Raw genomic sequence first — 27986 nt, forward strand, 5'->3', positions numbered from 1 at the left:
CGCGCCGCCTGACGTCATCACCGCGCGCCAGCTCTCCGGGAATCGTAGGGGGCGGCAGGCGCTGGCGGCGCGTGATCCTCGGGCCTGTCCGCCGCGCGAGTAGGTACCGGGCGGGAGTCGCTGGCGCCCCGCTGCTGCCCACCCTGCGGGGCCCGAGCCCTGAAACCCCGGGCTGCCCGGCTATGCCGGCGGGTGGGCGGTGCAGGGACACCGAGGGGCGGGACCCCGGCCGAGAGCGCCTCTTGGCGGCGTCTCCGCGCGGCAATCGGCCCCGCTTGACCTCCCCCCTCGCCTTTGCCCACCAATTCCCGGCCCCCTGGAGCTGAGGCCAGACACCGCTCAGTGCCCTTAACCCGTTCCTGATCGCAGTCGTTAGCGCCCCTTTTCCTGGCCCGCTGACTCACTGAGGCCACTTCCTACACCACACCTTCCTGCCTCCACTTCTTGGCTCCTCCGGGTCGTTACTGCAACTTCCCAGGCTGCTGGAGCCTTCTCTGGTCGCATCCCAACACCTGCCCTACCCCGGGGACATTACCGGCCTCCCCTGGATCTTTTAGAGATAGGAGGGTGGACCTTGGCAGCGTGGGGCTCGGTCCTAGGGGAACGAGGGATGGGGGTCTCAGGCTGCTGTCCTGGATTCCAAGAGCTGACATGCCCCAGATAATGCTTCAGAGAACACCATGACTATGGCCTGTGGAGGCCTACCTCAAGATGCCTAAAGCTGAGGAAAGATAAGAGATTTCACAGGCCTCAGAGAGTCAGTGGGGTCCTCTCTAGGTACTTCTAAGAAAAGAGCCTTAGGAAAACTACAGTATTCTCAGGAGGATGACAGATGGTGAGCAAGCAGTTGAAACCCTGTGGCTGAGACATCCAGCTTGGACAAAGTGACAATAGAAATAGAGTTCTGAAGGGACCACTCTAATTCTTGAGGAAGAATTAGAGACCCTGTTTTGTTTTCCTGGTGTGTTATCCAGACCGGCGTTGGGAGGTTCCTGGGAGGCCAGTTTTAGTTTGGTGGCAGGATAAAGTTAACACTATGAGCTGCCTGTGTCTCTGGAGGGAGTAGGCCAGGGACCAGCTAATTTGTGACAGTACGAAAGAGAAGCCTCAGGGTAAATGATGCCAGGGTCCCTTCTGATTCTGAAATTCCATGGTGCTCTGTTGCTTGTTCTCTTGGAGTTTGAAAGCCACTTGTTAAACTCTTTTTTGTTTTGAAAAACTTGCCCAGCTCTGGATTTAACGTTCAGATTACTTTTGAGCTGTCAAGGTGACAGTTCCTTAATTTGAGTTCCGTGATTACTGCAACAACCACCTTATTTGTATAGCTGTCCCTGGCATACAGAGTTATTTCACACTACTTGTGTAGTTTTGTCTTCTGTGTGGCAGAACTGTTTAAAAAAAACTGAAGAACTTACTCTAAAGTCCTGCCTCATTCTCTTTTTTTTGTTCTGAAACACAATTTTCAACTTTCTAGAAGACTCTTTGAAGTATACCGTTTGCCTAACCCTGCTGGGTCACATGCTGTCTCATGGGTTTCTGAAATAATCTATTCCTTGTGTTTATTTTAGGACCAAGGCACTGATGTTTGAACAGGCAGCTTCACAATGTTTAAAAGAATCTTCCAAGTGGCTTTGAATCAGACAAACTAGAAAATCGCTTCGGAACACCGCCTTCAGCATGCATCTCCCCCCTTGGGCTTTCCTGGCCAGGAGCTTTTTGAAGAGTCCATTCTGCAGGGAGCCAGAATGCTGATCCTCATGGAACCAGCTTAGTGGATTTGACTTTTCTGGTAGATTTCTCTCGCTTTATTAGATTCTCTTCCAGAGTTCTAAGAGGCATGGAGGTATTCATGGCACCGAAGAGCCTGCGAGGAAGGAAGTAGCACTTTCATGCTGCGTGAAAACCAAGCAGGTGACAGTTGTGGCTGAAAACACTTAAATCTCTCACGTCTGGATTTACTGCTGGGGCGCAAGAGGCGATACTGGACAAGAAAACCCAAATAAGTAGAATGAGGGCCACTGGCAAGTAAATGGCCACTTCTGCCTTGACGGAGCCGACGTCAGCCTCCTGGTGAGTAGCAAGGAGTAGTTGCCTCCTGCCCAGCTGCTGGACTGATGCCTTGGATGAACTGAAAATCCCCAGCCAGACCGTCTTGCTTTCACTAAGGGTTGGGGGGAAAAAAGAAGGCATTTTTCTCAGAGCAGCCCAGTCAGGCATGTGAGCCGATGGTCTCTCTCCAGAGCTCAAACCGTGCAGTGTTCGAGCGACTCGAGCATTACTGGTTGACTGCAGAAAAGCCGGCCGCGGCCGGGTCACGCAGTCAGCTTCGATGAGACCGTGGGCGTTGTAATCTTCATTTGTAAGAGACAAGAAACGGTTACAGTGCAGAATTACACCACGAGAAGAGGTCTGGCCCGTCTGCCTCTTGAAGGCTATTACACAACGTCTGCTTGAAACTCCGTTCCCTTCTCAGCCCCACACGGGTTAAGCCTCTCTCCCAATTTGGCTCAGCAAACGTTTCATTGAACAATGCAAACAAAAGGGCTGGTTTAACTAGGAGCAGGATTCAGTGACCAGTTATGTGTGTGGAAGGCACAAAGAGGGAGCCATCCATTATGACGCCCAGGGTGTCTTTTGCATGCCAGAAAGCATGAGGGTGCTTTTGCCCCGACGACGTAAGGAGAGGGTCAGTGGGGCCCGGCAGTGGGATTTCTGAATTGGGTTTGACACGTTTTTGAGGCTTTTTGATCTGGGCTTGCCCTGCAGGTGGTTCCACATCTGGTCCTACAACTTAGGAAAGCAGACTGCGGCTGGAAACAAGAGTTAGCCTTGTCATCAGGAAGAGAAGCTGGGAGCCAGGGAGGGTGGTAGGGGGAGGGTGTAGATCCAGGGAGAAGAGCGCAGGTGGCAAAAGAGTGGTCACAGTTCCTCCTGATGCTCTAGCCTGATGGGTGTGCTTTTGGAGAGGTAAAACCCAGGTTCAGCCTTTCGGGGGGTCTGCTTTGTGGTCTTAAAGAGGTAATTATACTGCAGAGGAGACTAGAAGAGTCCTTAGCAAAGAACACAGGGTTCTGGAAGGAAATCAGAAGTTTGATGACGGGTCGTGTTGGAGTTAACACACTGTGAGGGCAGAGAGGGGTTTGGGGTGCCTCTGTGAGCTCTCATAAGCCCCATTTTTCCTGTTATAGACTCACTGTCCTGCGTTGAAATGAAATGTTTACAGTCTCTCTTTTAGCGCCATGGCCCCAGGGTTGGCAAAGGGGAGAGCACACTGTCGCCCTCATTGTTTGTTAAATGAACGCGTGGATTTCTGGTCAGAGGGATATTTCCAGAGACTGTGGTGCCCAGCAGTTGCAGGGCGTGTGGCTAAGACGTCCCCAGCTAATTTGGTTATCAGAGCCTTAAATGACAGTGTTCCAAACCACGTGGTGGTATGGTTAAGGGTCAGTGTCTCAAACAAGAGATGTCCCTGGGCGCTCTGTCTCTCCCCCAGATACACTTTGGTCCTTTGGGCCAGACGGTCTGACGACGGGATAGAGGCATATTTTTAGTTGGACTCGACAGCACTTTCGAAGTGGTTTGTTATCTATTTGTAGCCACTGGATTTTTTTTTCCTCTGGGGCCACCAGAAGGCTCTTCAAATCCTGAGTAATGAGCCCTTCTCGCGCTGGGGCATAGGAAGCTGTGTTTTAAAATGCCTCGATCGCCGGATGAAGGGAAACATGGCTCCATTCTGTTCTCTTGCCAGGTGGAATTATTTTTTCCTTTATGATGGTTCAAAGGTGAAGGAAGAAGGCGATCCGACGAGGGCTGGCATTTGTTATTTCTATCCTCCTCAGGTGAGCGCCACAGCACGTTATTGTTCGGTGGGGATGCGGCTGCCTCAGCGTGGTGGCTTTTCAGAAGCAGAGCATTTACATCGGGACAGTTTGTAAGCCAGGCATTCTTTTTTTTTTTTTTTTTTTTTTTTTTTTAATTTTTTTTTCAACGTTTATTTCTTTTTGGGACAGAGAGAGAGCATGAACGGGGGAGGGGCAGAGAGAGAGGGAGACACAGAATCGGAAACAGGTTCCAGGCTCTGAGCCATCAGCCCAGAACCTGACGCGGGGCTCGAACTCACGGACCGCGAGATCGTGACCTGGCTGAAGTCGGACGCTTAACCGACTGCGCCACCCAGGCGCCCCTGTAAGCCAGGCATTCTTGACGTTCCCTTGACAGCTCCGTACTTCCGTCCTCTCTGGCTTTCTGCCACCGTCCTGATTTTCTTTTTGGTTTGTTTTTTTTAAAGTGTGTTTATTTATTTTGGGAGAGAGAGGAAGCGCGAGTGGCAGGAGGGCAGAGAGAGGAGACATCGAGAATCCCAAGCAGGACAGGCACAGAGCCGGACATGGGGCTTGAACTCAGGAACTACAAGATCGTGACCTGAGCCAAAGTTGGTGCTTAAACCAACTGAGCCGCCCAGGCCGTCCCACCGTCCTGATTTTCTGTCTGCCTCTCCTTGCTCCCAAGTTTTGATCGGCTCTTTTTTTTTAAGTTTATTTATTTTGAGAGAGGGAGAAAGAGAGCACAAGTGGGGGAGGGACAGAGAGAGGGAGAGAGAGAATCCCAAGCAGGCTTTGCACCCGCAGTACACAGCCCAATGTGGGGCTGGAACTCAGGAATACTGAGAACCGTGACATCATGACCTGACCAAAATCAAGAGTCAGACGCTTAACCAACTGAGTCACCCAGGCACCCCTTGATCGGCTCATCGAAAACACTTCCATGGGGCACCAGGGTGGCTCAGTCGGTTAACTGCCTAACTCTTGGTTTCGGCTCATCACAATCTCACGGTTCGTGAGTTCGAGCCTTGCATCAGGCTCTGTGCTGACAGCGTGGAGCCTGCTTGGAATTCTCGCTCTCTCTGTTGCTCTCTGCCCCTCCCCCGCTCGCTTACTCTCAAAAAAATGAATAAGCGTAAAAAAATTAAAAACAACGCCAACAACCACAAAACACTCTCATTCAAACGTATACAAAAGCAGAGAGGAGAGTGTCATGGACCCTCCTGTGACCGTCACCAGTTAATTGGTCACAATAATCCCTTAATATCATGTGATACTATATTCAAATTTTGCCTTCCTGTTTTGATCTCTGCCCGATCACTTCCTCGTGGTGGATGTCACTTCAGGTCTTATTTCCCCTGTGTCTCCTTTACGCTCTTAGTAAGACGTAGAGCCTCGAGTAGATTCAAGCTCTTTTAGGCAGGACTTCTTCCTAGGTGGCGTGTACATTTTCTGTTGCGTCACACAGCGTCTGGCTGTCCTGCAGTTTAGTTAACGCTCAGATGGCCTCTGCATTCGCTCATGTGATCGCGTTCCCGCTGGGGTAGTTGGGATTAGTCTAGGCTGCTCTGGCCACTCTGCAGGAGATCTGAATGGGGACAAACGGCTCCTGCTCCTACGTGTGCAAGTGCCCCGAGTCCTCGGAACAAGAATGAAGTTCTGCCCAGTCACCATATGCACGCAGCCGGGGATGTTCTGAGACAGCTCTGTTATCCCAGGCAGGGGTCAGCACACTTTGCCTGCAGAGGGCCAGAGAGTGAATATTGAGGCTTTGCAGGCCATGTGAGCCCTACATCACACGTTCTTTGTTGTTGTCCTGACAGCCTTAAAATATCAAAACCATGCTTAGCTCCTGGGCCATCTGAAACCAGCCAGCCCCCCAGATCTGGCCTGCAGGCTGCAGTCTGCTGTTGCCCCAGCCTCTGCTCTAAGAAATGACACACGAGTGGGGCCGCCTGGGTGGCTCAGTCGGTTAAGCATCTGACTTCAGCTCAGGTCTTGATCTCGCGGTTCGCGAGTTCGAGTCCGGCATCGGGCTGTGTGCTGACAGCTCAGAACCTGGAGCCTGCTTCAGATTCTGTGTGTGTGTGTGTGTCTCTCTCTCTCTCTCTCTCTGCCCGTCCCCTGCTTGTACTCTCTTTCTCTCTCAAAAATAAGTAAAATGTTAAAAATTTGTTTTTAAAATGAATGATACACGAGTTCAGCGGTTTCACCTTCCCCTCTGGAATTTGCTGCTTTCCCACAGACTCTGCTTGACCAGCAGGAGTTGCTCTGTGGACAGATTGCGGGCGTGGTGCGCTGTATTTCTGACCTGTCCGCCTCAGCTCCCACCCTCGTTCGTCTGCGGAAACTGAAGTTCGCCGTAAAGGTTGATGGAGAGTACCTTTGGGTAAGTTTGCCAGACGGAACCTGTGCCGACAGGGTGGCCATCTGCCTTGGTGATGAGTGTTGTGCTGGTAAGGTGTAGAAGGTAGTGCTTTCCGTGGCTCTGGAGCCTGGGACCCCCTCCACACCCCCAGATGCCCCATGCAGTACGTCCACGCTTCCTGTGTCACTCTCTGCAGGTGCCATCATAACTGAGCACTCTCCAGAACGTCTCTTTTTTATTTCTTTATTAGAGAGAGAGAGAGCACGGGCAGGGGAGAGGGGCAGAGGGAAAGAGAGAGAGAGAATCTTAAGCAGGCTCCACGCTAAGCGTAAAGCCCGACGTTGGGCTCGATCCCACGACCCTGGGATCATGAGCTGCGCCAAAATCAAGAGTCAGATACTCAACTGACTGAGCCACCCAGGCGCATACTAAACCATTGAAGGAATCTTACAGTGAACAGTCCTGTGTATTTCCAAGGTTCCGCAGTTACCATTTCATTATATGTATTATTTATAATTTATTATAGTCGCTTTATCACATCTCTCCATCCACGCCTTCATCTTCTGGCAATCCAGTTTTTACTTTAATGCTTGCCAAAGTTGCACACACTAGTATACTCCTCCCCACCCCTAGGACCTCATTATGCATGACGTTAATTAGAGCTCAGTAGTGGTTTGTGTTGGGTTTTTGTTTTGTTTTGGGGTAAGATTTACATACCCCGAAACTCACAAATATTGAGTGCGCCACTTAATACATTTGGACAGATGACACCCCGCATGTCACGAATCCCCATCAAGGTGCGGAATGTTAGCGTCACTCCGGGCAGCTCCCTTATGTCCAGCTAATTCTTACTCGTGCATCCCAGGCAACCATCGTTCTGATTTTTTCCCACCGCAGGTGAGCTGTGCCTGTTCTAGACTGTCAATAGGAGTGAAAGAGTACGTACAGTATTCCTCTCCGCAGGCTTCTGTCGTTCCTGTGACCTCGCTGGGCATCATCCACAGTTTGTTCTCTGTATCGTGGAACAGCATTGTCTGAATGTCCATTGTCTGAATATATCCCTCCACTCCCGCCCTTGCTTTTTTCTGGATACGTGAACCACCTCTAGTTAGGGACAGTCAAGAATAAGGCTGCTAGGAGCGCTCCTATACGAGTCTTTTTGTGGACATAACTTGTCATTTCTCGTGGGTAAATATTTAGGCAGAGATTCGCTAGGTCACGGGCTATGTGTAGGTTGATTTTATAAGAAACTTCCAGGCCTTTTCCCGAAGCGGTTGTTCCGTTTTACAGTCCTACCAACCGTGTGTGAGAATACCCGTTCGTGTACGTCCTTGTCAACTGTGCTGTCAGCCTGTTCGGTTTGAGCCACTCTGCTGGGGGTGTACTGCTATCTCATTTTGGTTTGGGTTTCCGTTTCCCTAATGACCAATGCTGTGAAGGCTTTTTCGTGTGCTTAATGGCCACTGGTATGTCTCCCTTCAAGAAGTATCTGCCCAAAGTTCGTTTGCCCATTTTTTATTTTTACTTTTTTAAATTATTTTTCCTTGATGTTTATTTTCTGAAGAGAGAGAGAGAGAGAGCACATGTGCACACAAGCAGGGAGGGGCAGAGAGCGAGGGAGATAGAGGATCCCAAGCAGGTTCTGTGCTGACAGCAGAGAGCCCGACGCGGGGCTCGAACTCACAAACCGTGAGATCATGACCTGAGCCGAAGACAGAGGCTTAACTGACTGAGCCACCCAGCCACCCGTTTGTCCATTTTTTAAATTGGGTTTTCTCTCTTTACAGAGTCCTAAGTCCTGTGAGTCTTTTATATATCCTGGATATCTGCTATTTGTCAGATATCTATTTTAAAGATATTTTCTCCCCCTTTGTGATGTGCCTGTCAATTTTTTTAATGATGTCTTTTGATGCGCAGAACATTGTAATTATTTTTAAAAGTTCACTTACTTATTTAATGTCTACACCCAACGTGGGGCTCAATCTCATAACCCAGAGATCAAGAGTCACACATGCTACAGACTGAGTCAGCCAGGCACCCCCAGAATGTCTCAATTTTAATTTAATTTTAATTCCTAACATACTAGTTTTATCTTTTGTGGTTAGTGCCTTCTGTATCCTGTGTAAAACCACTACCTATCCTACTGGAGAAGCTGTTTTCCAATTTTTTTCTTCTAAGCTTTATAGTTTTAGCTTTGATTTTTTTAAGTTTATTTTGAGAGAGAGCGAGCGCACATGTGCATTCACGAAAGCAGGGGAGGGAGAGAGAGGAGCCCAAGTAAGCTCCACACTGTCAAGGCGGAGCCAAACATGGGGCTCGATTTCATGACATGACCTGAGCCCAAATCAAGAACTGGACACTTAACCAACTGAGCCACCCAGGTGCCCCCATAGTTTTAGCTTTTAAACTTAAACTTAGGTCTGTAATCCATCTTGGGTTATTATTGGTGCGTGGTGTGAAATAGAGTCAAAGGTCCTCTTTTTCCATATGGATATCCAGTGGTTCCAGCACCACTCTTGACAAAACTCTCCCGCTTGGCTTCTTTTGGCTCCTTTGTTGACGATCAGGCGACCACGTCAGTGGGGGTCTGTTTCTGGGCTCTGTTCTTTTCCATTGATCGATTGGAAGATCCCGCACGAGCACTGCACCGTCCGGAAATCAGACAGTCCACGTCCTCCAGCCTTCTTCTTTTCCAGGGTGGCTTTAGCTATTTTATATTCTGGGTATCAGTATGTCAGTTTCTGGCGGTGGGATTGTTAGAGTTGCATTCGACAGGTTAATGGATCAATGAGGGAAGAAATAAGCACCGTGTGCCAGACCGTGGTAAGCCCTTGGGTTGCATCAGTGAACCAAGCAAAGATCGTGGCCTCAGTGGAGCTTACAGTCAGGAATTTGTTTGTCTTATGTCAGGGTTTGTTTGTTTCTTGGTTTCTGGTGATTCCCTTTGGAAAGATCCCTAGAGGTTGAATGACTGGGTCAAAGAATACAGACTCTTCTCAGGCTCTTTCAGTATGCAGCCGGATTGCTTTTTGACGGAGCACACGTTTCTCTTCTGCGGAACTGAGCACCGCGGCACTCTGGAAGTCTAGAACTGTGTGATGATCGGTTTGCTTCCTCTCCCGAAGCAGTTGGTCCAGCTCGGGAGACGAGAACGCCATTCACGAAACAGTCGGAGTCCCATCCAGTGTTTGTAACAGAACCCGCATTAAACACCCAGTGTGCGACTAACAGTCCTGATAATATAAGGGGTCAGCAAAGAGGTCTGCATTGGTCAGAGTGACCTGAACGGGCACCGTGAAGGTGCTGGAATCTGCAGTGGGCACAGAGGGGATGGGTGAGCCTTGGACAGACAGACAGAAGAAAGGAGGACATTCCAGATTGGACAACTTGAGTAGATTAAAACAGCACTTACTCTCTTGGAGACCAGTGGGGCTGGAGTGGACACGGTAGGCCTGGTGTAGACCCATCCATTTTCAGCGGGTCATACCTTCTAGCCCTGTGGAGCCCTGGATGCCGGGATTCCAGGTTTGGACTCAGAGCAAAGGAAGATGCCTGTCTCCTGGTTTCCCTCTTTCTAGGTGCTGGGCTGTGCTGTGGAGCTCCCCGACGTTAGCTGCAAGCAGTTTCTGGATCAGCTCATTGGTGTCTTTAATTTTTACAATGGGCCTGTCTCTCTGGCTTACCAGGTATGAGGATGGTGGTGAGGAGTCACGTGCGGACTTCTGCAGCAGGTCCGGGATCGCCAGTGCACAGCATTGCTCTAGGGTCTCTCGTACTTTTCATAAACATGTCACATCCTGCGGCAATGTCAAGGGCCCCGGGAGTCCCTCCTAGGTGCCTTTGCTCCCCAGTGGTGTAGGTCACATCCACTGCAAACGTCCGTCCCCATGTCCTCCTCCCTGGGAAGGCTGGAAGACCAGGTTGCCCCCCCCCCACCCCCCACCCCCAGCACGAGCGCTGGGTCTGTGGTGGGTGAGTTATGGGGGGGGAGGGGTCCCGTGTGCCTGGGAAGTTTAAAACAGGCCCTACCTTCTGGCCAGTTTCCTGTGTCAGGAACGATTTTTTTTTTTTTTTAAGTTTTTATTTATTTATTTTGAGAGAGAGCACGTGGGAGAGGGGCAGACAGAGAGGGAGAGAGAATCCCAAGCAGTCTGCGTGCCACCAGCACAGGGCCTGGCGTTGGGCTCGAACCCATGAACCGTGGGATTGTGACCTGAGCCGAAATCAAGAGTCGGACCCTCAACCGGCTGAGGCTTCCAGGCACCCCATGATTTTCGTAGTGGTAGGGATCCTTGCCAAAGGGGGTGTCTCTCCAAATCTCGGATGCTGACCTCCAGTGGTTTTCTGTTGTAGAACCGTTCTCCGGAAGACCTGCACGCTGCTTGGGACACCTTCATTGCTCAGGTCCTAAAGAACACCAGTGACCTGCACAAGATATTCAGCTCCCTCTGGAACCTGGACCGAACTAAAGTAACACCCTCCTCCCCCTTACCCATTCTGCCTAAAGGAACAGAGCTTCTGGACATTTTCTTCTTCCCTTTCTGTGACCTCTCTATCCAGAGAAGAGACTGGAACGTGTCATTTCTTGGTGGGGAGGGGGAGGGTTATTAAGACCCGTGCTCCGCTTCCACGCTGCCGCTCGCCAGCCGTGTAAACTTGGACAGCCCGGGTCTCCTCTCAGAGCCCCGGTTTCCCAACCTGCAAACTGCTGTCAGGATGCCCGCTCCCAGGACTGTTTTGAAAGTACAGCGAGACCATAGCTAAATTGGCACAAAGTAAATAGTAAAGGGTGGTGTTGTTTTGCTAGTGCCCTGGAAGTGTTGGACTCTGGCATCTGAAGGTCCCCACATCTTTTTTGATGTGAGTATGATACAGTTGACTTGTATTCTCACCATCAAAAATGCCCAGTGTGACTTTTAGTTTAGTTTAGTTTAGTTTAGTTTGAGAGAGGGAGTGCGTGAGCACACAGGGAAGGGGCAGAGAGAGAGAGGGAGAGAGAGAATCCCAAGCAGGCTCTGCACGGTCAGCACACAGGCAGATGTGGGGCTTGAACCCACAACCCATGGGATCTTGACCTGAGCCAAAGTTGGATGCTCAACCAACTGTGCCTCCCAGGCGCCGCCCCCCCCCCCCCCCCCCGCCCCCAGTGGTACCATTTTACAAACAAGGTGTCTCTGTCTGGGAGGGAGTCCTTGGGAGCGTTTCGTCCCGGAGCCGCTCCATTGGCCACTGGTGTTCAGTGACACATAGGCAGCTTGCGTGGTTGGCCTGACCACCGACGCTGCCTGTTGCTCAGTGGCCTTGATCTTGGTGAACATCACGTCCTCATTGTCAAGGCCAAAGGGAGACGCGAGGCTGTGCCCCCTGAAGAATGGTCCTCCTGCGCCCCAATACCTGAGGAGGCGTGTGGGCTGCATCTCACCACAGGAGTCAAGAGGGTCCCGTCAGCGGGCAGGTGGGGTCGTGGCTGTGCCTTCACAGAGCGTGACTCTGGCTGGAATCGGAGACGGGCTCTCCTGGCTCCGGTTGGAGGGATTTTCAGAGTTGGCCACAGAGCTTTGCGGAATGGCTGGCTGGGACCGGGCACTGTCTTGAGGCTTGAAAGAGCAAACTCAGCTCCAGAGCTTGCTCCCTTGGCACTGAACTCTGACCACTATGGTGCTTGCAGGTTCTAGCTGTCGGCAGGTAATGGGAAGAAGCTTTTAGCTACTGCTGGCGACTCTTGACCGGGTTCAGATCTTCTTCCGGTATTCTTAGGGACTTCTAGGCACGGACTCCTTGCAAGGAACGTCGAGTTGAGGATTATTTCCCTGAGTGAGAGACCTTGATGCTTTCATTTTATGTGACGGGACAGAGTTATGGGACTTGGTGGGATACAAAGCCAGCTCTGTGGCTTATGCTTGAGAGGGAGGGGAGAGGAGGGGGTGTGTGGCTTTACCTGGTGCCACGCCGTGTGTTTGAGGGGTGGGCTCCCCTCTCCCACTGCCTCCTGGTCTCAGCATCCGTAGTCCTTCTCCTGAGGGAGACCTACCTTGTCCCCACGAGTGGCCGTGTGCCGTATTCGCCGCACCTCCTCGCTTCTGCAGAAGCCTCCTCGTTCCAAGAATTGGGCATTTAGTGTTGGCCGGGGTTCCGGATATAGAGAGGTGGAACATAGACCCAAGGCGTGACACGGATTTTACCACGTGGCACATTGTCCTTTTCCCCAGTTTTGGGTTAGGACCTGTCCACGTGTTCTATGAAGCCCCCTGCTCTCTCCACCTTTGCCGATGGTGAGCACACTGATTTGTGGGTGTGCCTCTTGCCCTGCATAGGTGGAGCCCCTGTTGTTGCTGAAGGCAGCCCTCATTCTGCAGACGTGCCAGCGCTCGCCTCACATTCTGGCCGGCTGTATCCTCTACAAGGGACTGTGAGTAACGCCAGCGTCTCCCCCACACCCCAGCCCCCTGCCGCCGAACCATACCGGCCCGGCCTCCTCCAGATCACGGGCCGGGAGCCCCATCCCTGGCCCGTTCCAAGAGGGCTGCTTTGGCAAATGTCAGATAGTCGAGATTTGACTTAGGGCACATACCTGTCTTTTGGCCACACTGGGAAATTGGCCATCATGTCCAGAAAAGGGCTAGGAATGTAAAAGGCACATTTTAGAGAGATCCGCGTGAGTCTCGTGATGGGGCGTGCCTTTATAGTCATCAGTCTACAAAGTGCTGACTCGGGGCGCCCCAGCTTGCCGACAGCACTGGAGGTGAAGGGGTGTGGGAGCCTGCTGCAGCCCCCTCCCGCTGCCTGGGGCCCTGCTGCCCTTCCACGGCCGGTTCTGCACAGCACAGAGCGGCCTCACCTGCTTCTGCTTGGGCTCCTGCCTGCCGCCTGGCTGGGTCCGTCTCTTGCTGGCCTCTGAGATCTCCCCACACCTCTTCATGTGGTTGAGGGCATCAGAGTGAGCCCGAGTGCCTGAGGGCCCCTCCACGTGTGGTCTGAGGCCACTCTCCTCTTGGACGGCCGCTGCTTGCGTCCAGAGCTTTCTGATGCCTCGATGAATGTGTGACTGGAGAAGGTCTGGGGGCCTGACAGCCTGGTGGGTTTCCAGTCCTGGCCTCGGACAGGTTGCTTGCTGAATTTTCTCTACTGGGAAAGAACCTTTGTGGAGAATGAAAAGAGAGGGCAGATGTGGACAGACGGAGCACAGGCCCTGCTTTCCAATGGCCCTCGGCACGGCAGACCCTCATGCTTTCCCCGTTGTCTCATTATGATGGCTCTTTAAAAAAAATTTTTTTTTTTAATGTTTATTTTTGAGAGAGAGCCAGAGTGTGAGTGGAGGAGAGGCAGAGAGAGAGGGAGACACAAATTAGAAGCAGGCTCCAGCATATGACCTGTCAGTACAGAGCCTGATGCGGGGCTTGAACCCACAAACTGCAAGATCATGACTTGAGCTGAAGTCAGATGCTTAACCAACCGAGCCACCCAGGCGCCCCTCTCATTATGATGGTTCCGAACCTGCTTGTGGTGCCTCCAGGCTCACCAGTGGCCTTGCATCAAGAATGGTATTTTCCCCTTATGTTGCATTTCTGGTGTATTTTTAAATCAGACACCTAATGCACGAACGCATTTTTGCTGCTGCTAGCAGTTTGATCTGTATCCTTTGCTTTTCCATGTGGTTCCAGTACAACGTCACATATGTGGCTTCTGTTTATTTTTGCTGCCTCTGTCAACGGGCCCATACAGTTCCTCAACGTGTACAGTAGAGATTTATCAGTCCATGCTGATCCATTTCATTCTTGTAATTGCCGCACGGTTTTTGGTATTACAGCTGTGCCGTGATTCACTTCACTGCGTATTCTTTTCGATGGACATTTAGGTGTTCATCCATTTTGTGACTATTTTACCATTTTTTCTGTACACGTAACTCTTTTTTTTTAAGTTTATTTTTATTTATTTTGAGAGAGATTTAAATTTTTTAATGTTTATTTTTGTGTGTGTGTGAGAGAGAGAGAGAGAGAGAGCGTGAGCGTGGGAGGGGCAGAGAGAGAGGGAGACACAGAATCCGAAGCAGGCTCCAGGCTCTGAGCTGTCATCACAGAGCCCAATGCAGGGCTTGAACGCATGAACCATGAGATCTTGACCTTAGCCGAAGTCAGATACTTAACGGACTGAGCCACCTAGGCACCCCTATTTTGAGAGAGATTTAGAGAGCGAACAGGAGAGGGGCAGAGAGAGAGAGGGAGACAGAATATCAAGTAATCTGTAGAGTCTGATGTGGGGCTCGAACTCACGAACTGTGAGATCATGACGTGAACTGAAATCAAGAGTCAGATGCTTAACCGATTGAGCCACACAGGTGCCCCTGTAATGAATACTCTTAAGTATGCATCTTGGTACAAGGCAGGTCAAAGCGTTTGGACATTCTGAAGTTAGGTAGGAATGGCCAGAGTGCCCTCCATAAGGGCTTTGTCAGCTGAAACTCCCACTGGCTATGTCCCCAAGACCCTCGCCAACATGGGGTGTTAAGAATCCTGCAGTGTATTTTGTCTCATGGTGTCCTTGTTTTTGTTCTTGCTCCTGTGACCTAGGATTGTTAGCACCCAGCTCCCACCATCCCTCACGGCTAAGGTCCTGATCCATCCAGCTGCACCTCGGGACCAGGTATTGTAAAGTCCACCCACCTGGCTGGGATGCTTCATCCACAACCTTAGTCTCTTAAGCAGAAAAATAGAATTTTATGTGCTGTGATTTCAAGGCATTTAAAAAAATGCATAACCTTGAAGGAAAATATACCCAAGATTAACAGTATTAGCTTGTGGGTGAGGGAAGTCTATGTGATTGGGGAGCTGATTTTTGTCTCAAGTACGATTATATAACTTGAAACATGAGTTTTTTAAAAAGCCACTAAAAAAGAAAGAAAGCCACCGTTTCTTAGGAGCGAAAGTCATGCTGGCCGGAAGAGTTTTCGTTTTTTTTTTTTTTTTTTTTTTTTTTTTTTGTGGGTTGTTTGGGAACCTTCAGATGAATTGTCTGGAAAGCTCTTTTGAGAAAATTCCCAGTTTCAGAGAAAGTTAGGCTTGTCACCTCGACTGTGAATCAGAATAAACAAGAGAGATCTAGCACAGCATTTGGTTTAGGTCACATCCTTTATCATGAGGGTCCTGGACGTTTCTGTATTTGTTACGGTGGAATGTGTGTGCGTTCCACGCCGGGGCTGTGGCAGGCGTGGGAATACCACGGCAGGTGAGTTCTCCCGAGGTGGAAAAGACACCGGGAATCCTCGCCCTCATTCCCAGAGGAGGGAAATAGATCAGACCGTGAAGCCTGATGTGCGTTTGTGGGGAGCCGCGGCCTGGGGAGGCGCAGGTTCTCGCCTGACCCCGGCCGTGGTGGAGAGCAAGCAGCTTGGGGGAGCTTCTGTGCCGTCTGCTTCGCTGCTGGCATGTGGCCGGGGCAAGCGTTCTGGGCCTGGCTACATTTTACGAGCAGATGGCACCACACAGTGCCGATGATTCGGTCCGGAGGAGAAGGCGGAATCCGGAGCCAACTTCTGTGTGTGTTTATTTTCAGAGAATACCTGCAGGAGGGGGTGCCCTGCAGGAACATGGTAAGTAGCAAGGTGCATCGCTGCCTCTTGAGAACATAGCCTTTTATGCCACCTGTCCCTACACAAGTCACGGGAGAGACCCAGCGGTCCCGTGCGTTACTTCCTGTGCTCAGAGATTAGGGAAACAGACTAGAGCTTTAAGAACAAAGTTACCCTGGGCGCCTGGGTGGCTCAGTCAGTCAAACATCTGACGTCGGCTCAGGTCATGACCTCACGGTTCGTGGCTTCGAGCCCCACGTCAGGCTCTGTGCTGACAGCTCGGAGCCTGGGGCCTGTTTTGGATTCTGTGTTTCCCTCTCTCTGCCCCTCCCCTGCTTGCACTCTGTTTCTCTGTCTCCCAAAAGTAAGTAAATATTAAAAAAAATTTTTTTGTAACTTAAAAAAAAAGAACAAAGTTACCCATCAGAATCCTAGTTGTAAAGCTCCTGAGTCTACGTGTACCTTTCCAATCCCTGTTTTCAGATGCTCACCACCTCATTGTCAGAACTGCCCAAACGAGGTCCAGGGGATCATGGTTACAGGAGACCAAGAGAAACAGCAGTTGCCAGAAAGACCTTCTGCAGGATGTAGGGGCATCCCTGAGCGGGTGATTTTGTTTTAGTTTGAAGCATAAGTTAGGGCAGATCCCTTTTGTCAGTTGGAGGAGATTTTTCCAGCTTTTATTCTGTTTTTGCTCGTTTTTTAAGTGCCAGTAGCTTTTCTTCCCCCAAAAGTCACCTTTATCCACAGCGAGGAATAAAGCTGCCCACGAGCGCTCCCTCCCCACCGGGCACAGAACTCTAGCTGCGGTTTCGCGTCTTTTGTTCTGGGCTGAGGAGTGTGTCGGGGCGGCTCTCCCAAGTCGGCGTGTCGTTTGGATGGGTCACCCCAAGCATAGTTACTGTCCCTCCATCTTCCCGGCCCATGGCAGAGCCCTGTCTGTGTTTCTTTGTGATTCTAGGAGTGGCACTCCCCGCAAATGTCCAGATCATGCCTGTGTTCCTGACCGAAGAGGAAGCCATCAGTCTCCATGAGTTCCCAATGGAGCAGGAAACTAGGTACAAACAGGCCAGCCTTCCATCTTCCCCACGCTCTGCTATGGAAGGGGCACCTGGGGCGGCTGGCCTCGCGAGATGGGTGTGGGTTTCAGGTCCCAGCTCTGCTGCTTACCAGCTGTGTGACCTTGGGCAAGTCCATTCCCTGGCTGTAAATCGGACCCAGTAATAACCTACTTCATGGGCTCGGAGTCAAAATTGGAAATAGCGTACGTACAACATCTAGCGTAAGGCTCGACTCAGAGAAGACTTCCAGGCGGGGTGGCTCTCATTCAGCAGGGGCCCTGCCGTTGCCAGTACGCGGTCTCGTAGCACCGCATGAAGCCCTGAGGGCCAGACATCGCCTTACTTTTACTCCTGTGGATTGACCACGATGGCCTCTTGGGCTCTGTGGCCTTGAGCACCCACTTGTCACCGAGGGCCCTGCTCTTTAGAGAAGCGATGCTTCAGTCTCCCCCGGGGAAGGGCACCTGTCCTGCCCTCAGTCGGGCGCCCCTCCCTCACGTCTGTCTGGTTTGCTAGCTCGGCTGCCCCGCCGGCCCGACTCCAGGAGCACTCAGCCCAGCGTTGGAGCACATCTGCCCCCGCCGAAAACGCCACTGGCCATGTGGGATCTGCGGCCTGGACGTTGGCAACCACTCCCGAGCCTACGGGTCCTGACGTAGCATGGCCAGATGGCAAGAGGGAGAACAGGCGCTTGCCTGGCCGTGATCTGGAGAACGTCAAACCTGCAAGACAGCACAGCCTGGCCAGGGACAAGGGTCCTGGTCTCCTCGGCTCCCTGGCGAGGGAACCTCGTCTGCCCTGGGCGGAGGAGGAACCGGACTTGTCTGAGATCCACATTCCAGAAGCTCGGGAAACAGGAATGTGCCCGGGTTATTTTGCCCTCCCGAGTACGTGCGCCCCAGATGGTGGCAGTCCTTGCTTTGAGGAATGTGCCAGTGACTCTGGCAGCCAGGAACCCAAGCCGCCTGATGCCCTCAGCAGCTTCCTGTCTCTGTCCACTCCTGAGATCCCCCCCCAGAACGGAGCCCTGGAGCGACACAACGACCTTCCAGGGGACAGCAGCCCAGCCCCCTCTCCCAGGGAAGACCGCCTCCCCGGAAGGACGAGCAGGCCGTGGTCATGGCCTTGCTCAGACTCGAGGCAAGAAGGAACCATGCTTCCCGTGGGCGAACGAGGCACAGAGCAGCCTGTTCGGGTTCGTGACAGCCGCTCAACACCCGGCGGCTCTGACTTGGCAGAGTCTCAGGACGACGGTCCCTCTGCAGACAGAAATGACCCGAGGTCAGCCCCCACATCCCGTGAGGGGCTTGTGCCGATGAACCTCTACACCCACAATGTCAACGAGCTGGTGCTGTCCCTGCTGGCCGAGGAGCCACTGCTGGGCGACGACGCAGCCATCGAGGAGGTGGTGAGTGTGCACAGACCTGTCTGCTGGGAGGGGACAGGCAGGAAGGTGCTCCCCTCAGGGCGGCGCACAGGTGCCGCGTGACCTTGCGCCGAAGTCCCGCTCTACGCGGAGGGGATGAGGGTGGTACCTACGCCCTGGGTTCAGTGGGGACGAGTCGTCCAGCGCAGCGCACAGTGCCGGGGGCTGGGGTGTCCAACAGGAGTCCGTTCTCTGGCCCTTCCCTGCTTCCTCCAGTTTCCCAGAGCACAGGGCTGCGATGCTCTGGTTCCCCCTCGGCAGTGTGGGGGGTACTGGCAGGTGGAGACAGGGAGCACAGCCGTTGTCGTGCGTTCCCCCCCCCCCCCCCCACCTCCCTTCCCCCGGGGCCTCACTTCCCAGCCCGGGCACCTGCGGGTTCTGTGTTGGCTGGAGTCTGTCCTCTGCACGTGCCACAGCCTGGGTGGGGAGTGTTCTGGAGGCCGTAGACTCCCTGCACCGAACCGCGGTGATCTGTAGCTCCTTCCTAAAGGACCTTGGACATCTGAAATGCTGACTGGCTCCGGAAGGCTCCCCTTCGAGCATTCCAGCCCCTTCCCTGCTTGTAGCAGTGAACTGACCTGCTCCGAGCTTGGAGCTTAGGCCCACGCTGGAGATCCAGTTGCTATAGTAACAGTCTTGCCTTAGTTGGCAGAAGTTGCTGCAGGGCAGATGGTGTCCTGGGGCTTGCCTTGTTTTTGTTCTTAAATCTATATTATTCTAAGCTGATCTCATTAGCATGCAGGGCTGGTGACCCTCCATAAGTGAGCGGGTCACCTTGGAGCACAGAGCAGGGGAGGGAAGGCAGCTTCCTCTGCACAGAGCCCCGAGGCAAGCCGCTGCCCCTCTCCAGCCCTGGCTGGCTTATCTCCCCGCTCCACAGACCCCGCAGTACCCAGGGCGGCCCGTTCGCTTCCCACACCCTCCTTCCCCGCAGCTCTGAGTGACTTATCTGTCTCCTTCTGACACTGCACGGGGACGCATGGTGGTGGTTCTGTGGGCATCCTCTCCCCGATGCCTTGGTTTTCATGGCCTCTTCTGCTTCGTGCCAAGCCGTAGACAGGTTGTTTTGAAGGCCCAGCATTCGAGTGCAGTGAAGTGGATATGATACCTTTACTTTTCCCCCACCAAAAAAAAAAAAAGAAAAAAAGAAAAAGAAAAAATAGCACAGACTGCTCCTGAGGAAGGAAGTAGATTAAAATGTATTCTGCATTCACTGTATGCTGAAGCCTTTGCATCTGTTACTTCAGCCAAGCCTGAGAACAGCACTGGGGGTAGGCACTGCAATCCCTGTTCTACCAGGAAGAAAACAGCCTCATCGGGAGACCCGATGGGAGTGGAGGGTCCGGAATTTTTGTTCGTTCCTCGTCTCGCCACCCCCGCCTGTCTGTTCCCCCACTGATCTGACCCTCGAGGGGTCTGACTTGGTTTATCACGAGCAGGTCCTCCATATCAGGACAGTGGCCTCTGTGGGCTTTCATGCAAAGGAGAAACAGATGGGTGGGCCCCAGGAAAGAGAGGCAGCTTAATGAAGAAGAAAAACTTGTCTTTTCTAAAAAGGGTCAGGAATAACTTTGATCGGCTTGCCGTTTTGAGAGCAGGTTTTGTTGACCAAGCCCAGAGGTTGCCTGTTTTATAATTGGGAGAGATGTTTTATTGCCTTTTTGTCCTGGGCCTGCATCCAAAACACTTGACCTGATTTCCCTCCAGACCCTCTGTTGCTGTCTAGAAAAGCCAGTCCCCTGAAGAATGGTAAACTACAGTTCAGATGTGGCAGTGAGGACACCCCCTCCCCCGCCCTCTTTGAAAGGGCTCCTTGGTCACGTTACACACCACCAGGTCATCCTCGTGCCATTTGCCAACTCGTCTTTCAGCAGATGATCTGCCACCTCTTCGTGTTTGCCTCGGCCGGGGGTGGGGAGCAGGTGGAAAGAGGTGTGGGGGGAGCCGCCAAGAGAGGTGGGGAATGGTTCAGAGAAAACGGAGTACGCTCACACCAGGGGGCAGCATAGAGCCACCGATAGTTTCCTTCTCAAAACCCAAGATAATCTCACCGACCTTCAAGTACAGTGATCAGATCAGTTATTCATCGCTACAGTAGGACTTTGAGTTGTCTGTGCACAGTAGGTGAGGCTTGAGGTTAGTGCCACGGTGTTAGCACAAAATACCTCATGAAAATGCACCTGTCCCCCGTGAAACTAGTGCTTTGGGTGAGTGCATGTTATTGCATCATTTCTTCAGCACATTTTGGCACACGCTGACATTCAGGCCCCTTGCTTTACCGTGGATTAGAAGCTGGAGGGTCCAGGAATCAGCCCAGCTTCATATATCCTGGGGCCGTCATGGGGATCACATGTGTGTTAGCATATATCAGGGCTTGGCGAACTTGGAATGTAAAGCAAGACCTAGCACATATTTTCAGCTTTGTACAATTATTCGGCTTTGCTCTTATAAGACGATAACAATCACAGACAATATGTAAATAAACGTAGTGGCTGTGTTCCAATAATACGTTACTCATGGATACGGAAATTGGAACTTCGTATGATATTCATATGTCACAATATTATTCTTTTGATTTTTTTTTTCCTAGCCATATAAATTTGTAAAAACCATGCTTAGCTCTCAGGCTCTATGAAAACAGGCAATTGGCTGGATTTGGCATCCGGGCCATGGTTTGCTGACCCCTCATATAGATGACAGCATTGGTTCCCAGTAAAAACTCGTCTGCATATCATTTGACGCAACATCGTGTGAATGTGTGTTTTTGCTTAAGTGATTTTACCTTGACTACAAGTTGGGCAGAAAATTCCAGAAGCAGAGTTCAGTACCCACAGGAAAAACTCGGGTTTTAGCACACCTCACTTTCTGTCCCCATTATCCCCTCCTTTGGGCACCAGCTCAGGATGGAAGGGATGACGGTTACGAGGTTCCTGAGGTCCAGAAACTTCCAGCGAGGCTGTAGTCTGATTTCCTGGTGACGGGTTGTGCGGGTGTGTGCGCCCATCTATTCAGATAGGCTCGTTAGCATCGGTGAAGGGCTGTGTCTGTTATGCTATAGCGATGATCGGACCAGGAGATCCCTGAGCATGGGTCCTTTGACTTTTTTACCACCCACCTCAGTTTAAATGCAATATCCCATAAGTGGGATGTGCTTGCATTGGCTCTGCCCCTTTATCTGCTCACTGTGTTGATGTTTATCGCGTACCTACTAGGGGCCTGGCACTGTGCTAGGCGCTGCGGATATAAAGGTTGAACCCTTGTGTGCAGATGTATTGCCGTTGAAAATCACTTCTTTTTTTTTTAATTTTTTTTTTTTAACATTCATTTTTGAGAGACAGAGCACAAGCGGGGGAGGGGCAGAGAGAGACGGAGACACGGAATCTGAAGCAGGCTCCAGGCTCCCAGCTATCAGCACAGAGCCTGAAGCGGGGCTCGAACTCACAAACCACGAGATCGTGACCTGAGCTGAAGTCAGATGATCAACCAACTGAGCCACCCAGGTGCCCCGCAAATCACTTCTAAGACACTCAGAGAGAAGAACTAACATGAGCCCAGTACACTTCCAACTCTGTACTTTTCACGTGTGCTTATTTTTCTACACGGCTGTTGAGTAACAGTCCACAGACGAGTGGTGGTTAAAAGTGCCCGCTAAAAAGATCCCTCTTATTTGACGACAACTTTCGCTTTCTTGACTCTGTAAAAATGCCTTTCCCCCAGGGTAGCACTTTCAGAGCTTACAGTGGACTTTTATGTGTGTTATTTTCACTTACTGCACTCAACAGCCCTGTCATCATCCCATTTTGCAGATGGAAAAAAAAAGTGAGACACAGAAAATTCAGTTAACTTGCCCCTGATCATCTGGCCAGGATGAGCCACCTGCTTCCCCGGGGCGGCGGCGGCCTTCTCGTGGCCAAAGCAGCCTCAGGACAGGGGCGGGAGGGGGCCCTGCTTCAGACCGAGTCCCTCAGGCTGTGACCGATGTATTTGGTCAAGTCCAAAGCGGAACTCAAAGACTACCAGACAGCCGTTGGAGAATGATATTTGACGTTGCAAGAGAATAGTTTTAAGGACGGAGAGCATAGTTCATGCTGTATCGTTAAGCTATAAAACTCAATCGTTATTTATGGTTTGATCCCATTTTTATTCTATAAAGAAAGAATCCTACGGGGTGCCTGGGTGGCTCAGTTGGTTGAACATCCGACTTCAGCTCAGGTCATGATCTCACGGTCCGTGGGTTCGAGCCCCACGTCGGGCTCTGTGCTGACAGCTCAGAGCCTGGAGCCTGCGTCGGATTCTGTGTCTCCCTCTCTCTCTGTCCCTCCCCTGTTCATGCTCTGCCTCTCTCTGTCTCAAAAATAAATAAACGTTAAAAAAAACAACAACAACAACAAGAAAGAATCCTACAAAATGGTGTAGTTCTGTGTTCTCAGCTGTACCTGCACGTGACTCGTCCTGGGAGGTTGTTTTAAAATACAGGTGGTCGGGCCTCCCCTCCCAGACATCTTTCCTCAACCAGATTCCTCCTCTGAACCACAGAGCACAGAAGTCCATCTGACCCCTGTTTGGGGTGTGGTTGGTATTATTCTAGATGCCCAGAGAGAGGCAAACTCACTGCAGACGGTCGGCGGGGGGGGTGGGGGGGGGTGGGGGGGCTTCTCAGCCCAGGCTCCTGGCGAGAAGCACTGGGGGTGGGACCGGCCACCCGTGCTGTGAAAATGTGTGCCCGGGCGGGAAAGTCACGGTCAGAAGATGTACCAAGATGCCGGCAGTGGCGACGACTATGTGGTCAGGTTATGGACCATTTTTCTCTGCTTCCTTTTCAGCTTTTCCGTTCACCTGTCTTCTGATTTTTCTGCCATTTTAGGAAAACGTCAAAACATAAGGGCAAGAGTTAGTACTTCCCTGAAAACGGGTAAAAACGCCGGTCAGAGTCCTTTCTTTTTAAGTTTACTTATTTATTTTGAGAGACAGTGTGTGTGCACACACGTGTACCAGTGGGGGAGGATCAGAGAGAGAGGGAGAGAGGGAATCCCAAGCAGGTTCCGCACTCTCCACGTGGCGCCTGACTCAGGGCTTGAACTCCTGAACCATGAGATCACGACCTGAGCCGAAACCGAGCGTCGCGTGCTTAGCCGACTGAGCCGCCCAGGCGCCGCCCCAAGGGTCGTTTTTGCTCAATCGGATGGCCACGGGGATATTCCTAAGTCTCCGCTGCCCGTCCGCAGTACCACAGCAGCCTGGCGTCCCTGAATGGACTGGAGGTCCACCTGAAGGAGACGCTGCCCAAAGACGCCGCTGCCTTCCCCAGCAGGACGTACAACTTCACGCATTATGACCGCATCCAGAATGTGCTGACCAGTAAGGAGAGGCGTGCGGGGCCAGGGTGTCTCCTCACGGTGGGGGGTCGGGGGGTTGGTGGGGGGGGGTGGGTTCATACTCGGGGCCGGCGCCCCGTTGTTGGTGCTCCGCCCGGAGTTGTGGACCGCGGTTAAGAGGCTGCTTTCTCGCTTGGAGCCAGCTCCCACTGAGTTTAGAATCTGCTTGGCAAACACTCCCTTACTCATTTGTCTTTTTTTGGTTGTTTCTCCAACATTTGGAGAGAAGCACACACATGTTCAAATATCTGTGATAAGGTCTGCCTCAAAGCGGTGGGATCCATGGGTGGAAACCCGGCGTTGCTCATTCACAGGGATAGCACGTGCTGCGTCGCATGGTGGCAGCTGTAGGTGGCCAGCACCCTGGGCCCCTGCACCCGTGGCCGCAAGCCACACGCTCTCCCAGCCTACAGTGCCGGGGGTGGGCCAGTCGGCCGGGGGAGTCCCCTGCCACAACCTCTGTGTCCTCTTCCACAAGCGAACCTGCCACAGGTGGCCACCGCCCAGGACCGCCGCTTTCTCCGGGCCGTCGGCCTCATGCACTCGGACTTTGCCCGGCTGCCTGCGCTGTATGAGATGACCATCAGGTGAGCGTCCCCCAGGGTCCCTCTTGAAGTCCTGCACCCAGAGTGGCCTTCCCAGGGGTCCGGGCCACACCCTTACGCATCATGAAATGAAGAACATTCCAGTGCTTCTCCTTGGGTCCGCCCCTGCCCGCCGTCGCCTCCTGTCATGCTTTCCCACATCCTGTATTTTCTGGGGACTTGCCTGGGGCTCGGACCTGCTTTAGACGATAAGCTGCAACAGTGAGGAAAGCTGAGGTCCCCACCGCCTTGCGGGGACAGGGGGCCTCTGTCCCTTGCCTGGAGCGATGCCTGAGTGCTGTTGCTGCCATCTGACCTGAGTCATGTGCTTACAGCAAAACAGACTGACCCGAATCTGTGAAGTAAAACGTTCGCCTCCCCTCACCCGCCACACACCCAAAAGATCCCCACAGATAATCGTTTGGTGTCTCGTACTCCAGGTTTTGTTATTTGGGGTTTGCTTTTTTGCTTATAAAACATAGACGGTAAGTATTTTCATTATGCTAATAGCTTTTCTTCTAGAAAACAGGATCACACTAACGTGCTGTTTTTACAAGTTTCTTTTTTCATTTTATGACGTATCCTACCCATCGCCATGTCGGTAGGTATAGCTCCATAAATTAGCATTGTAATTTATAGTATTTAACCAACTGAGTTCTCCTTTCTCTCCCTACATGCTTCTCTAATGAAACTGGTAGGAGAACATAAGGCAAGTTAGAGGGCAGAAGGGGAGGGCCCACTGTATGTCTGTGATTCCACCGAATCCTGGCAACGATTTGGGAAAGTGCGTTTTTTCCTCTTCATTGTATAGATGCGGATACCGAAGCACAAAAAGGATCAGCAACTTGTCCCAGGGTCACATTCTGATTAAGGGGCAGAGCCAGGATTTGAACCCACGTCTCTCTGACTCTGAAGTGCCCATTGTGTCCCCATATTTCCAGTTCAGGGGCGAGCAGGGTGGTCGAGAGGGAGGGGTGCGGGCGCTGGACTCCCACAGACGCACACGGGGGCCTCGGCCATCATGGTGACGTGGTGCTAATGCCCTGTACCCGGGGGTCAGTATTTCAGGATATTTTCCCATAAAAAATGTGCCTCCTCTGGCTTTAAGTCAGAGCTGCCCCAAGCTGGCATCCTAGAGGGACATTTACAGTCACTGGTTTGGGAACTGGTTGTGTCAGGGTGTGTGTGGGGTGGGGGTGGGGGGGTGTTTAGAGAGGGATGGAAATGAGTCAAATGTCAGCTCGGGATGTATTAACCACCTTGTGGCCCTGTGGTATTTTGGAGCCAAGTGGGGTTTTGTGTTGGCATCCATGGCTTATTTTAATAGTAACAGAAACAGCGGCCACCATTTCTTAACCACTCACCATGTACTAAGCAGTTGCTGTGTGTTTTCCTCATTTAGTCTCAAGAAAAATCTCAGCGATGGGATTCACTGTTGTCATATCCATTTTGCAGATCTGGGACTTAGAGCTGGGACTCAGGAGGAGTAACTTAGCAGGGGGCACCCAGCTAGGAAGCCACGGGGCTGGGATCATGCGTGCGTGAGCCCAGCTCCAGGCCTGTAGCCACCAGGCCGCGGTGCTCCCTCCGGGTGCCTGTGAGGACTCGTCCGTGCCTCATCCCGCTGTCTAGCAAGTGCCACAAAACACGTAGGCCAGGTGGACCCTTCTGGCCCCTTGAGGTCCCAGAGGGGGAAGCTGGAGGAAGACGGGAGTCTCCTCCTACCTCCCCTGGAAGCAGCAATCCCAGTGCGCTGGGCCCAGGGTCCCTGACTCCACTCCCTTTTACTAGACTTGGAGAAACTGAGGCCCAGCGGGGAAATAGTCCGAGACAGGCAGGATCAGGGAACCAGGTGGTTGCCTGGCCCCGGAGTCACTTCCTCCCTAGCGGGTCCTCCTTTGCCCGGGCCCCTCACCCCTCCCTCCGCTTCTGTGACAGGTTTCCTGTCACTTGATGTCGCAGCCCTCTCCTCTGCCCTCACTGCCCCCACTCATCCAGCCGCCTTCCGTGGACACCGTCCGTGCTCGTCAGCCTGGCGGCATCGCCCAGCCCTGCGCCTCCGGGTGCCCTCGCCACTGCTGCGTAAGGCTGGGCGAGGACCGAGCCAGGCTGCCCGAGAGCACTTGGCGGAGCCGCCAGCGCAGTCCTGCACTTACCCTAACCTCGGGCTCTGTGGCCAGGGCCGCCACGGATGGCGCCAGCCTCCAGAGAGTCGAAAAGAAGGAAGACGGCTCTTGGCACCGAAGCCTGGAACTCGAGTGCGCAAGTCGAACCCCGAACCGTGGCAGCTGCCCTCCCCCCCCCCCCCCCGCCAGCATTTGGCGTCGCTGGGCCCCTGCCGAGCACCTCCCGAGGTCTCTGTGTGGTCAGAGGCCTGCCCAGGCAGCCTGGGACCGTTGTCTTCTTTCTTCCCCCTCAGAAACGCCTCCACGGCCGTGTACGCCTGTTGCAGCCCCGTCCAGGAGACCTATTTCCAGCAGCTGGCGGTGGCGGCGCGGAGCTCCGGCTTCCCGAGCCCGCAGGACGGCGCCTTCAGCCTCCCCGGCAAAGCCAAGCAGAAGCTGCTGAAGCACGGGGTGAACTTGCTCTGAACCGGGTCGCGGCAGGAAGTTCATCACCCCAGGAGAGGATGAGCAAGTCGAATAGCAAAGAAGTTGCACCTTCTTGAAAGTCCCTCTGTTCTAGTTTCCTCGGCACATTCCCCTTGTAGGAACATGATGATACGTGCGTGCGTGTCACTCCTTTTGTAGGTTGGGGCTTGAGCGGGTAGTTCTTCGGGTCAGCGGACCTGGAGCACTCGATAAAGGGCTCTGTTACGCTGGCCAGGTTGCGGCCGGGCCGGGTGCTTTTGGCTCCCAACCACAGAGGGCAGGGCCAGGTAGTTGTCCCATCACACGCGGTCTTGGGCACCTGTCACTTTTCGCTGCTATTGCATCTGGACCCTAACTAGTACCACGAGCATTTTCTCTGCAACCCTGTTGTCCTGAGTCCAGGGGGCAGTGTGAGGCAGGGCTGCAGGGGGTGGGATTTGTCAGCCAGCAGACCGAACCCCCACACCTCAGGTAGGTGTTCTTTGGAGTGGCCCCCCCGGGAGGTCTGGACGAGCAACGCAGGGAGGCAGGCAGGGATGCCAGAAGCACCTCGTTTGCATGCTTCTAGAACTATATTCAAAACCAGGAGTTTTGTTCTGTTCTTTGGAACACCCACGGTGGGGGCAAGTCTTGATAACATGGGAGGGAGCCTGGGGTTCTAAGGTAGCCGTGAGCCCCGGGAACTGGGTGATGGCACACCGGGCCGTGCGCCTTTGGTGCGACGTGGGCCATGCAGCTGGCCCCTCTCCAGGGAAGGTCCTCAAACAGGAGTTCTCAAAACGGGGCAAAAGCCAAGCTGTGCTTTCCAGCGGTGGCTGCATGAAAGGGAGCAGCGTTCATCCGTGTTCCTGGGCCCATGCTCCAGGCAGAAAGTTTACAGTAATGTGATACAGAACACAGGATGACATCTTTACCAGGGTCTGAACTGTTTACTGGGAGTACTTGAGACTTCCGTTTGGAAACTGCAATGTTAATAGTTTCATGTCGGTGAACAGTGCCTAATGTTTGTGACTGTGTCTTGTCTTGAAAGGACTTGCCCAGGGCTAAAAATAAAACAGCCCAAAATGCTATTGAGTTGTGAGTCATGGTGACCTCTCTAGTGAGAAAGTTAAGGTAAAGATATTTTGTGTGTGTGTGTGTGTGCGCACGTACATGCGCCCATTTGGCACGGACGCGGTTTGCCATGCCTGAACCG

At 52.6% G+C, this 27986-nt stretch overlaps 1 protein-coding gene across 7 annotated transcripts; it reads left to right on the forward strand.

The window, feature by feature from the left end:
* On the forward strand, positions 1–27861 carry HPS4 (HPS4 biogenesis of lysosomal organelles complex 3 subunit 2). 7 transcript variants are annotated; one of them, XM_045458456.1, is made up of 15 exons: positions 1–103; positions 1569–2070; positions 3749–3839; positions 6067–6210; positions 9768–9875; positions 10543–10659; positions 12504–12598; positions 14757–14829; positions 15739–15775; positions 16716–16812; positions 17332–18223; positions 23467–23599; positions 24095–24203; positions 24899–24909; positions 26620–26722. In XM_045458456.1, exons 2-14 carry the CDS (start codon positions 2030–2032, stop codon positions 24906–24908), a joined length of 1947 nt encoding a protein of 648 aa, XP_045314412.1. In that variant the 5' UTR covers positions 1–103; positions 1569–2029; the 3' UTR covers position 24909; positions 26620–26722. The 7 variants fall into 7 exon arrangements, with proteins under 7 accessions (XP_045314412.1, XP_045314411.1, XP_045314406.1 ...); XM_045458455.1 differs by lacking the exon at positions 26620–26722 and adding an exon at positions 26139–26506; XM_045458450.1 differs by lacking the exon at positions 24899–24909 and having other exon boundaries at positions 26381–27861.
* The last annotated feature ends 125 nt before the right edge of the window (positions 27862–27986 follow it).

This window comes from Leopardus geoffroyi, chromosome D3, assembly GCF_018350155.1.
Source record: "Leopardus geoffroyi isolate Oge1 chromosome D3, O.geoffroyi_Oge1_pat1.0, whole genome shotgun sequence".
NCBI lineage: Eukaryota > Metazoa > Chordata > Mammalia > Carnivora > Felidae > Leopardus > Leopardus geoffroyi.